Genomic DNA, 12,173 nt, shown 5'->3' on the forward strand with positions numbered 1-12,173 from the left:
TGTTTATTCAAGCGGATGAAAAATATAAATATCCTCCAGAATTTTGTCATTCAGGGACGACCTAAGCGGAGAAGCGGAGAATAAACCTCAATGATGAAAATGCGCGCTCCACGCTGACTTGGGTCACGGGGAGCGCTATGATGGACATTGTGAGTTTGTGCATATTTGAAGCGGCCATGGATGCCCAATAACACCGAACATTTTCGGTGCGCTTTACATGCGCTTCTCTGCAATGTCTTACAATGATGCAATGGAAACTCTGCCCTTTTGTATGACAGTGGTTTCTCTAAGTGGAGTGGAGACTTTGTAATCCACAGCTCTCTCTCCATTCAGTCAGAGAATGTCTGATGTCACACAGGACATGAACCTCAGCTGTCATGGTAACGTGTGCAGGAAAATAATAACTTTTTTTTAGATTGAGGAACGGTATTAACCGGTATTAACCGGTAACCATTATTTTTAACTAAGTGTTCCCGTTCCAGACAATTAAAAATAATAACGTTTCCGGTTTCGTTTCTGTTCCCTATAAAATACAAAAAGTTCCCGGTTTTCGTTTTCGTTCCTTGAACCGGTTCAAAGCCCTGTTTGAAAACATTTCCTTGCATAACAAAACAACCTCTGTATTCATCCATAACCTGCCTGCACACCCAGTAGGTCCTCCCCAATGTATATACTGCGGCACTTTGTTTTACATTAACTCTATACTGCTGTATTCTGTATTCACCCCACACTCTGTACTTGTTTTTTATGCCTTGTGCATAGTAAAGCAAATGGGTGTTAATATTGTGGCTGTTAATCCAGTGTAAAGTTATACAACTCTAGATACAGTATATACGACAATGAGGAGAGTCAGATTACTCTAGCAGTGGAGTCAAAACACAGAGTAAAAATTAGCAGATGACCAACGTACTGTAATATCAACTCCACAGCAAGATGATTAATCACCAACCGGTGTTTAATATATATTCACATTCCAGTGTTGATATTCACAAAATTTTCAGCAGGACTAACTGTAAAATGTTACACTGACAAAAGACGAAAATTATTTTTATTTTTGAGTTGGAACAAATGTCATCTGACATGGAGTTAATTTCAACTGTTTCAGAGGTTCAATACCTTAAAAATAACCTTAACTCTTTTCCTGTGTAGGTCTTCTTTGGACACAAGCGTATGCTAAATGTAATGTAATTTAAAAAATAAATGTGGATGTTGTTCTTCTCCCATCTCACCTCGTTCTTTATAAGCTTTCTGAGGCAATCCTCGACCTCCTTTGTGCTATCGATGCGGATGTGATTGATGGCCAGGATCTCATCATCCTTCATCAGCTGGTTCTCCTCCATACCACATGGAAGGTCTAGATGCCTCCTAAGCTCCTCCTGGCTGACACACACCTCCATCTCAACGGCCACCGGGCAGGTCTGGACACTGTACAAGTAGTCATTAAGTAGTTAAAATCATTTGCATTGTTTTTATAGTTTTATCGCTGGACAGGTCTGGACACTGCAACGATGCAATGACCTACGTGTATAATTCCTTACTTAGTTACTTACAAAACAATAATTCCTTGCTTTTTCATACTGTCAGTAAAAAACACTATCCTTTCATTCCGTTTATAGTTCTATTATTATTATAGTCTGGACACTGGACACAATGACTTATTCATTAATTTGGTGAGAAGCAACAATATAATCCCTTACAATTTTCAAAAAACAATGTCCTTTTATAGTTCTATCACTGGACAGATCTGGACACTGTAGTGTACAACGGTACAATGATTCATTACTTTTTTGTAAAGTCAATAAAAAAATAATATATTTGTATTCCCTTTTATAATTCTGGACACTGTAAAATGATACTGTAATGATTCATTGATTTGGTGAGAAAACGGCAACACCATCTTCCAGTTAGTATCCTGGTTTACGTAACATGGCTCAGCTTGGATGGTTTTGGCCATTGTATAACAGATAACTTGAATGTTTGAAAAAATTTTAACGATGTAACGAAAAGATTTAACTTTTCAAACAAGATGATTCAACACTACCACAAAAATATGGCTCATGCTTTTATCTTTGTAATGATGTATGCCGTGTATAGAATTTTTTTAAAAAAACAATGTAAACCAGTGTAATCCACTTGCCTGTTCCTTCTTTCATCAGTTGCTGAATCATTTAGGGAAGCGCTGTCTTGTGATTTTTCACAAAAATCACTGTCGTCCGAGTCCTCACTATTATAAGAGGGGAAATGAGGCAGTTAATGATGTGCCATATAGACTAAATTAAGTTTTAGTCAGTTTGAAGGTATAATCGTTTGTAACCATCAATTCTGCTTACATCTTGCCCACCTGCAACATAACCTGGTCAAGTAGTATGTTATGGTCTACGTATCTTCCTGTCACTACAAAATAACTTTAATTTACATTACAGAGTGTCAATGGGCGCTTGTCCACTGCAGCCAGGGCCACTGACAGCTTTGGCCAGGCTCAGGACAAAGTCATCTGAAAGGGCCCCACACCCAATATGCAATAATAACAGTAATGGAGACCCAATTCTGTAATTCTGGGCCCGTGTCCGTGGGCCCGGGATGACTGACCCCCTTGTCTTCTCCCTGTTGGCTGGACTGCTGCAAAGGGGAGTTTATCAATAATCAGCATGTGTGAAAGGTAACAAAATCAGTATGTGTGAAAGGTAGCCAGATTTTTCTCAGCCCAGTTTCTCAGTTTTGATTTGGGGGTTCAAGAGACATCATCAGACTTGGCAAATCTGGTGCCAACTTTGTCAAAATCAAGAGTGACAGTGAAAACATCTATATTTGACGTCCTTGGAAACATTGTTGTTTGACTTCTATGAACCATGTTGTTATCATTATTATCCAGAAGTAGTCCATGACGTTTCATCTAAAAGAAAGAACCAGTCGAACAGGAACAATAAAAACACCTTTGTTCTTCCTTATAATTCACCAGACAACGGGCACCATTGTTCTATCTGGTCTGAAACGTGACCACAATCTGCCCTATTTTGAGTATGTAGGTCGTGTGTGTGTGCGTGTGTGTGTGTACGTGTGTGCGTGTGTGTGCGTGCGTGTGTGTGTGCATGCGCACGCGTAAGCAGTCAAACTGGAAATGAGAAAAATCAACAAATATTGTTCTTGTCATAATGCCAGTGATGCGTCATGGTCATCATGTAATCAAGGATGGATTACTGTATGGGCCTACCAGGCCCAGGCCCAGGAACCCAAGAGCCAGGAGGGCCCTGAAGCCCAACCTGCTACAGTATATCTCCATTCTCATTGCATTGTATATTGCACTTTTAAGAATTGTATTTTCACGTTTTCGTGGGGTACAAAACCCCTGAGCCCGCAAAAACATGGAGTCTGACCTAAATTTCTGACCTAAAACCTTCAATTTTCCTGGGAACTAGTAACACCCAAGTCCACCCCCGGCTGGGATTGGTGTTCGTTGCCTCCTGGATCTATTGTTATGACAGGAGACTTCGAATGTCTCACACCCCAAAATAGTCCTAACACCAGCTCTTCCTGTGATTCAGGGCATCTACTGTATTCATACCACAGCTCACACAACCACACACACTGTCGCAGTAAGGGGTGGATATGTGGAGAGTGTAGCATGGATGCAAGTGTAAAGAGTGGATACGAGTCAATGGACTAAACAGACTTGCATGACTTGCTAAACAGAATGTACTTTTTATAAGCTGCTTGGACCAAGAGAATAATATTTTATACCACTTGGGTTTACCTGATTGTGATAGAAGACTAGATTTCATCTTTTGATTACACTTGTTATTATATTCCCAAAGTTTATTTTATGTTATCATGTACTTTGTATCATGCTTGTAAATACTGTGGGGCTAACAAAATGAATCTGACAATTATGCCAGTAAAGAAGTTCAACTTTGACCTTTGACTTGACTGGTCCACTAACCGTTTCAACAATGTAAACCATCAGTCATGAAACAACTATTTTCAGTAACAAAGGCATGCAAGCAAGTTGAAGCACTCACCTGTCGTAAGTGACTTGATCCTCTGCCTTATCCTCTGCCTTCAAGGCTGCCTCCAGTCTGTGTTGGTGAGAGAGAGAGAGAGAGAGAGACTGTGGATATTACTTCTTCTTTGCTGTATGTTTTCTTTTTGCAAGTAGGCCTAAATGAGGCATTACTTACAGTGTAGCCATGTCTTCGTAGATGGTGCATTCTGTCCCCTCGTCTTTTTCACTGTCCTAAAGATGTCAAAATAAACTTACATCAGTCCTGTGTGTGTGTGTGTGTGTGTGTGTGTGTGTGTGTGTGTGTGTGTGTGTGTGTGTGTGTGTGAATGGAATGTGTCGAACCTCTGATATTCTCCTCACGAGGGCTTTCATGGATCTTGGAACAGCGTAATGGGGTTCTTCCTTCGTGAGCGTGTCAAAGACAAATGGTCCTGAATCTAGAGAAAACTGTGAGAACTGAGGGCGAGGGCGACTGTTTGAAATCATTTGTGTTGGTGGCTGTGGCATTGATTTTGGCCTACTTGTAGGTTTGGCATCATTAGTCTGCAGTAAATTAAACAAAACAAAAAACACAGTTAGAACTTTTGCACTCTCTTCCTGATGGTATGTTCTCTCTGACACACACACACACACACACACACACACACACACACACACACACACACACACACACACACACACACACACACACACACACACACACACAATGTTATCTAAACAAAAAGGGATTATATGGATATAACTGATTTAATGGATATAACTGAACACATACCAACTCAGGGTCCTGAGTGTTCCGTAGAGGTGCAGGGGGTGCAGGGGGTGCGGAGATAGCGCGAGGTTTGGTCTGGATGCATAGATAGATAGATAGATAGATAGATAGATAGATAGATAGATAGATAGATAGATAGATAGATAGATAGATAGACTTTATTGTCCTCAAGGGGAAATTTTCACCATCACAACTTGTCACAACCAACTTAAAGACATACATTATACGTGCGTAGCATACAAGACAGACATGGAGACATCAGCACCATTGAATATTCAGATATTAGATAAACATATGTACACTCAGCCGTTGTCAGATGACCTAAACACAGCACATTGCAGACAGACACGAGGACATCAGCACCATTGAATAACAGATACATGCACACAGCTGAATCATTTCGTTGGCACAGGTTACCACTGCTCAGCATTTCAAAATCCTTTACGACTTGCATTAGTGTATAATATTACTCTATTAATGTTATTTATGGAGTGTTTACGGCCAAACAACTTGCTTTAATATCATCACACTGCATTAATGGTGTTATTTTTGGAAATGATAAACATCAAACTATCAGGCCAAAGGTTAGCATCTGAAACGTATAACTCTGTCCTCAACTTCTGACACCAGGTTTATTTGTGTAAAAGGTCATCGGCTAGAGTAAATTACTTAACTTTAAAGGCCCTTGGCGTTTCTTTATTAAGTTTTCATTTAAAATGTTGTATGCATGCCTATATTAAGGACGGTGTAATCTCTGCATCCATCATTTTCAGCTGTTAACTAATCAGGAATAAAACTTGTTCTAAATATGTTCAATATGTTAACATTTTGTCTTGCTGTGACATGATGAACTAATAATTGGTATTGAGTCTTAAACATTGTACTCAGTACTTACCTCATGACTTCTCAGAACTGAGTAAAGAGCGTTGAACCAGCCATCAGTTTCCCAGCTAGAAAAGAAAGAGAAGAAGACTTTGTCAAATGTTAGCACTTCTCCATTTGTACTATGCATTGGCTTGTGCAACACTTATGTCACTTTGGTTGAAAACAACTGCTGCTTGTAATACAGGGTGCAACTGCTTGTTTGTATGTTTATGTGTGCGCACATCTATGAATAATTTAATTTGCTGCGGTAGATTGATGCTGCAATTGACAGACATCGTAAATGTATTGTTGATTGCTAGTTACAGCACTCTATAAAATAGCCTGAGAAGGACAGATTTAGATGCCTATTGCTATGAGGCTTCCTCCGAATATGCCAGCCGTCTCTCTGACACCGAGGAGCACGCAAACAGACAAGAAGACAGATAGACAGCAGTCTCATTCACTGTTTGAGAAAAACCCAACAACATGATTGCATTTTATAAAATTTATAATAAGTTATCTGCATAAAAGAGTTAATTCAACACTGAGAGAGAGTACTAGAACCAGAATTAGAGTACAATTACAAGAGTGTTACATTTTACTCTATGCAGTACCATTTGCAGTAGTGTTCAGTCCACACTGGTCTGAGCATGGTCGATTTTAACTCTTTGAGTGTTGAATTACCACTTAGAGGGTTTAATGTAGCACTATTTTAGAGCATATGGATTCACAGTGATAGTTCAACACTCAAAGGGTGAAAAGTAACACTAAAATTCATTGGAACCATATGTGCTCAGAATAGAGTTGAATCAACACGGCAACAGTTTTGAAGTAGTATGGCAAAATGTAGGCCTATATGTAGCCAGACCGATGGCACAACTCAGCTGCCGCAGCGTCCATCAACTATCAAGAGAGGCAGGAAACACTGCTGAGGTGGCCCTGAACACCACTCAGAATAACACTGACCTCACATTCAGCACCAGCTAGTGTGTGTGTGTGTCATGTGTGTGTGTGTGTGTGTGTGTGCGTGCGCGCACGCCAGAGAGAGAGAGATACACAAGCCATAGTGGAGAAGAAGGAGACGGTTGTTAAATATAAAAATGTATGAGGGCAGGTAGCTAACAGGTCAGTTTTAGTAAGTAGCCTATATTCACTATATTGAACCACATGTCAACACATCATAGCTTTTTTGGGGGATCACAGGCCCTCTGACTGAAAAAACTCAACTAGGCCTAATAACAACATTTCTATGATTTTGATGGAGAGTCTTAAAGGAGCAGTTCAGTCAATTTCAACATGCAGTTGTAATGCTCACACTACCCTGGACTTGTCAGTAGGCCTACCTGAGATTTTTTTCTTTCTCCTTCAGCCTTTTCCGAGATGCTGGTCATTGTAATGGGGGCAGCTCTTTGTTTACATTTCAAAAATATATTTTTTATTTATTCCCAAAAACATCCAAAAGGTTATACAACATCAGAAGACAACTAGCAAACAGCGGTACTTTTTGGGAAAATATTTGGAGTAGGTCTATGTTCATTTAAAAAAAAAAAGTAAACAAACGCTGCCCCCATTAGAATAGCTCATATCTCGGAAAGGGCTGAGCCAAAAAATGTGGCATCACCGGGTACTGACAAGTCAAGGGTAGCGTGAGCAATACAACAGCATATTGAAATTGACTGAACTGGTCCTTTGAGTAACAGATTCAAACTTGCTAGTTACCATTTTGGCAAGCTATTAAAAGCAGGTCTGCATAACATTCCAGCAGCCCTTCCACCAAGTAGCTCTAGTGTTTCTCAATGTGGATTGACAGCAAAAGAAAACAATGATGGTTAGAGAATGTGGTTCTAATGGCGCAATTTCGCCACCAGTTATGATTTCGCCACCAGCCTATTATAAATGTGTGGGCAGCCTGACCTGTTTTCACCCACGAGGAAGTAGTCTCTGCCTTTAGCTCTCAGAAGAAGCACGCAAGCGCTCGGACACCTGAAGTGCTCGTGAATCAGGCCAAAGGTACTGTGGCTCTCCGGACAGAACATCAACATGGAGATGCTGAAAGATGAATCATATGAAAATGATATTGTGATGCGTTATTTCATATTTTCATTTTCATTGCATTTCATGCACTGTAGTTTTTAACAAATAAAATAGTATGGAGATTAGGTGGACATACAGATATTACCAGACATACAGTCGTTGAAATTACAAGGCATACTGAGGAGTACAGACAGAAGTCTGTGTACATGTGTAGCTTTGTCTCTGTAAAATAATTTCAGCCAACAAACAAGTGCAAGATGGATTTCATAAGTAACCCCACACTGCCCCAGGGACTGTAACCAATACCTTGTTCCTTAAAAAATACCTTCAACTTACTACAACACTGCAATCAATAAACACACCACAGTCTGTATTATTATGATTTTTATTTCAATTTTCTTCAGATACTTTAGTTTCAACTTACTCAGACACCAAAATCTTTCCCAGAGCTCTTTCCTTCTTCTCATTTTTGAAGTATTTCAGGGTCCAGGTCTCCTCACTGGTCTTGGAGAGCACAAAATAACGACGAGTCCAGGATCTCTGTGGCAATATCAGCAGATAAGCATAGCATAATCCATTATTCCATTACATTACACTTCGCTGACACTTTTATCCAAAGCGATGCACAGTTATCAGTACTGATGACAGTCTGTGGAGCAATGTGCCTTTTTCAAGGGCCAAGGATGTAGGTATAGGGAGTGGAAGGGTTGGAAACCTGCAATCCTCTGATCTTAAGACCATCTCACTAACCATTAGGCCATGGCAGCCCACATCAGTTATCAGTTTCACTGAACACTTCAGAGGATCTCCACAGAGCAGCAGAGAATCAACACTGCAAAATTCTTCTTGGATCTCTTTAGATGACCTACAGTACAGGTAAAGGTGTACCGTGTAAGATTGTATTGCAACTATGATGATCATTGAAACTGTGCTGCATATTGCCAAATTTGATCTATTCATGAATGTTAATAAATAATAAACCAATATGACATGACCAAAGGACGGTAAGTTTTGTGACTAAAATGCTTATTTCTGGAAATTCTAAATGTCGGACCATGGAGAAGATCCCCCTTTTCGTGTATGAAAATGCAGTTTTCCCAGTCATAATGAATACAATTTGTTGAAAAGGTAACATTTTTGAATGGACACCGTAAAACAGTGCACCTTTACGTTTATGAATATTAACTGCAGATTGTTTTTGGATCTTTAAATGACCTTACAGCACATTAATGCCACCCGTCCTCCCAACTGCTTACTAGGGCTGCACTGGTAATCGGGCATACAGGGAATATTCTCGGTGGTCCAACATGCGTTTGTTTTTTTGTTTGTTTGTTTCAAATTTTCCCTTGGAGACCAGCCCACAATTTAGACGGGGCGGCCCATCAGTGCATACTTAATAGGGGTGTAAATCACAGCCTCCATGACGATACGATTCAATATCGATATCTTATTATTCAGTGCGATACGATTCGATTATTTTCGATACTTAAGAATGCCCCACGATACCATACGATACGATTCGATTCAATTTTTTTCCCAATTACTTTTCCACTTCTATTAAGTTATTGGGCAGGGGCCAGCGATTCGATTCTTTTCGATACTTAAGAATTCCCCACGACACGATGCGATTCGATTCAATCATCAGAATATAATATTATTGCGATATATCGATACATTTCGATATTATTTACACCTCTAATACTTAATATACACTGGATTGAGCTCATCATAAGTTTGGTATGGAGGTAGGAATGAGGGACTTGTCTGATACCAAAAATGCCCGAACCAGTTTGTGTTCCCGCTCCAGCCCTGCTGCTTACTCATTCCCCGACAACCCTGACAATACAAAACAGTAATTGAAGAGCTTTGCTGCAAAATGGCGTATATCCATTTTGGAACATTTCAGGCAATTGCCAATTTTGTATTGGGCATTATATTGCATTGCAAAATGAGTTTGATAAAGGTTTAAAAAGTATGTTCTCAAAAAATTTGATTGGCAAGAATTCTCACATAGATGATCAGACGTCTGAGCTGTCATTTCCAATAATAAAATGCAAAATTAACAAAAATGGTGCTTACCTCATTTTGCAATTTGCAACTTAACCCTTCACCCCCCCTCTCTTGCTCTCTCTTGCTCTCACTTGCTGTGTGTGTGTGTGTGTGTGTGTGTGTGTGTGTGTGTGTGTGTGTGTGTGTGTGTGTGTGTGTGTGTGTGTGTGTGTGTGTGTGTGTGTGTGTGTGTGTGTGTGTGTGTGTGTGCGTGCGTGTGTGCGTGTGTGTGTGTGTGCATGCGCACACTTTTCTTCATAGTTATCACACACCATTGAGCTGAGGTGAGATGGGGGTGACTTGTGTAGGTATCCGGACCTTAACTCATAGTCCTCAAGGTAGGTAGTGAAGCTTGATACTGAGGCAAAGACACATCACAATTTGGAAGAATGTGCAAAAGAAAGACAGAAAGAAAGAAAGACAGAAAAATGTAAAACACATAATAGAAACCATAATATTACATTCAAATCTCAATAAAGTAGTCCTTAGTATTGAGCGCAAGTGTATACCGTATGTAATAAAGCAGCAATATATTATTATTCATGATTAATACATACATTTCTTGAGCATTGTTGAAGATAGTTTGTGATGTCAGTGCTTGTACCTGTAACAAAGAGATAAGACGTTTATAGAAGAGTAAGATTGCTTGACTACCTACACAGTAAAAATGCCATGTTAATATAACTCTTAATGATGTGAAATAAACTGTCTTTCAGATAACATTAGGTACAAGTCATCAATAACATAGTATGGTCCAAATGCCCTTCACCATCACCACAAAATAAACAATAAATGATAAATAAATAAGTAAATACTGTATTCATTTAAAAAAGAACCTCAACAAATGAAACACTTTTGAAATGCATATTTGCTAATATAGCACACGACACACTACACACACTATACACTTGAAGTTTTTATATAAGCTCAAGCAATAACATTAGTATTTTACTCACCAATGAGTGATATGCAACTGCAACTGAGACAAACTGTGCAAACTGACACTGATACTGAGACTGTTACTCAGGTTATACTTCAGGAAGACGAGAGGAATGCAGTGAGAAAGGAGGAGTGTTAGGCCTACATTATTTTGCTTCCTGTTGACACCCCCCCCCCCCTCTCTCTAATCACTTGCCAAGTGCTTTCTTCGAGGGAGGCCTATGTGACGTCATGTGAAGGTAAAACAGGAGGTTGTTAGGTTAGGACTAGTTATTGTTTGATGACACAACATTGTTCTATCATTTCAGGAAATATCAAAGACTTACTGAAACAAGTTATGAAAAACAAACATAGGCCTATACACCACTGTGCATGTTCATTACTTGCATGCATGAAAACAATGAAGTAAAGTGTGGGAAATGCCTGACCAACATACTGACATTACAATCCCTGCACATTGCAAAAGGTAATGAGCAGTCCTAGGGCGTTTAACATTATACTGCAGCTAAGCTTAGATTTTGTATGAAGAGTCATGTGTGAAATATACATGAAATATACACAAAGAGTAAGTGTTTGTGTTATGGTGTTGGTGTAAGAATGCTGTATGTGATAGTGATATTGAATAGGCCTACTAAAATTATACTCAGCTTTTGAAAAATACCTTATCTGCATTTGGGGACAAAACTAAGGACACAGTAAGTGCCAACAAGGATGTGTTTTTCCATGTAGTAAGCCTGCACCCAGAGTGACCAAAGCCACTCCCACACCACAGTGACCAAAGCCACGCCTGCTGTATGGAGAGGAGAGGGGGATTTCTGTTGAGTTTCCAAAACATTCCTACAGGTATAATTATAGGTTGCAATGTTGTCCGATAGCTTAATTATTCATTACATTCATGCAGAAGCCCTGCTCACATTTTTTGCGGCTGTTCAACGCACTGCAACGGGATGCAACTCCCTGTCTTGACAGAATGCTTAATGAGTGACCCAGTTACTGTAACTAAACAGGAAATGTCTTTTTCTACAAGTGTATATTGATTAAGCAAGCTAACTAGAGATAGTAATATCAAAGTCTGCCCTATGTGGGCATGTGTTTACCTCACTCATTTGATAACCTCTACGTTGTCGTGATTGTGGTCAAAACAGTCCTGTATACTGTATTGTGCATGTAATGTGCAGGTGGGTTGACAGGTGTTCTTATGGGCGCTGCTCTTGCGGCGACTGCACCCTGTGTGGTGAGAACGAATTTCCTCTTGGGGACAATAAAGGCTATTACTACTGCTAACCCAGGCACAAAGACCTTGCACTTCATAGTTTGTTGTCTATAAATTACACATTAAAAAGTGTGATAAACCATCATAAAACTATTTGTAAGCAGCAAATCATAACCGTTGGTGTCATGGGAAATCCTCCTGTGCTCGACATTCATTGGATAATGTGCTGCGTTCACTGTGAGCAATTTGCATAAACTTCGAGGGAGCCCAACTTTTTGACGTGCGTCAACGGTCCTAGTCGGCAC

General features: G+C 39.7%; 1 protein-coding gene across 1 annotated transcript; it reads right to left on the reverse strand.

Annotated features, from left to right (window-relative positions):
* Positions 1 to 5,081: 5,081 nt before the first annotated feature.
* Positions 5,082 to 8,213, reverse strand: plekhs1.4 (pleckstrin homology domain containing S1, tandem duplicate 4; the record flags this gene model as incomplete). The annotated part of the gene is made up of 4 exons (XM_063221468.1): positions 5,082 to 5,090; positions 5,665 to 5,719; positions 7,548 to 7,682; positions 8,092 to 8,213. Coding segments are annotated over 4 exons (321 nt in total), but the record flags the coding sequence as incomplete, so codon positions are not given.
* Between the last annotated feature and the right edge of the window lie 3,960 nt (positions 8,214 to 12,173).

Source organism: Engraulis encrasicolus, chromosome 17 (genome assembly GCF_034702125.1).
Source record: "Engraulis encrasicolus isolate BLACKSEA-1 chromosome 17, IST_EnEncr_1.0, whole genome shotgun sequence".
Taxonomy (NCBI): domain Eukaryota; kingdom Metazoa; phylum Chordata; class Actinopteri; order Clupeiformes; family Engraulidae; genus Engraulis; species Engraulis encrasicolus.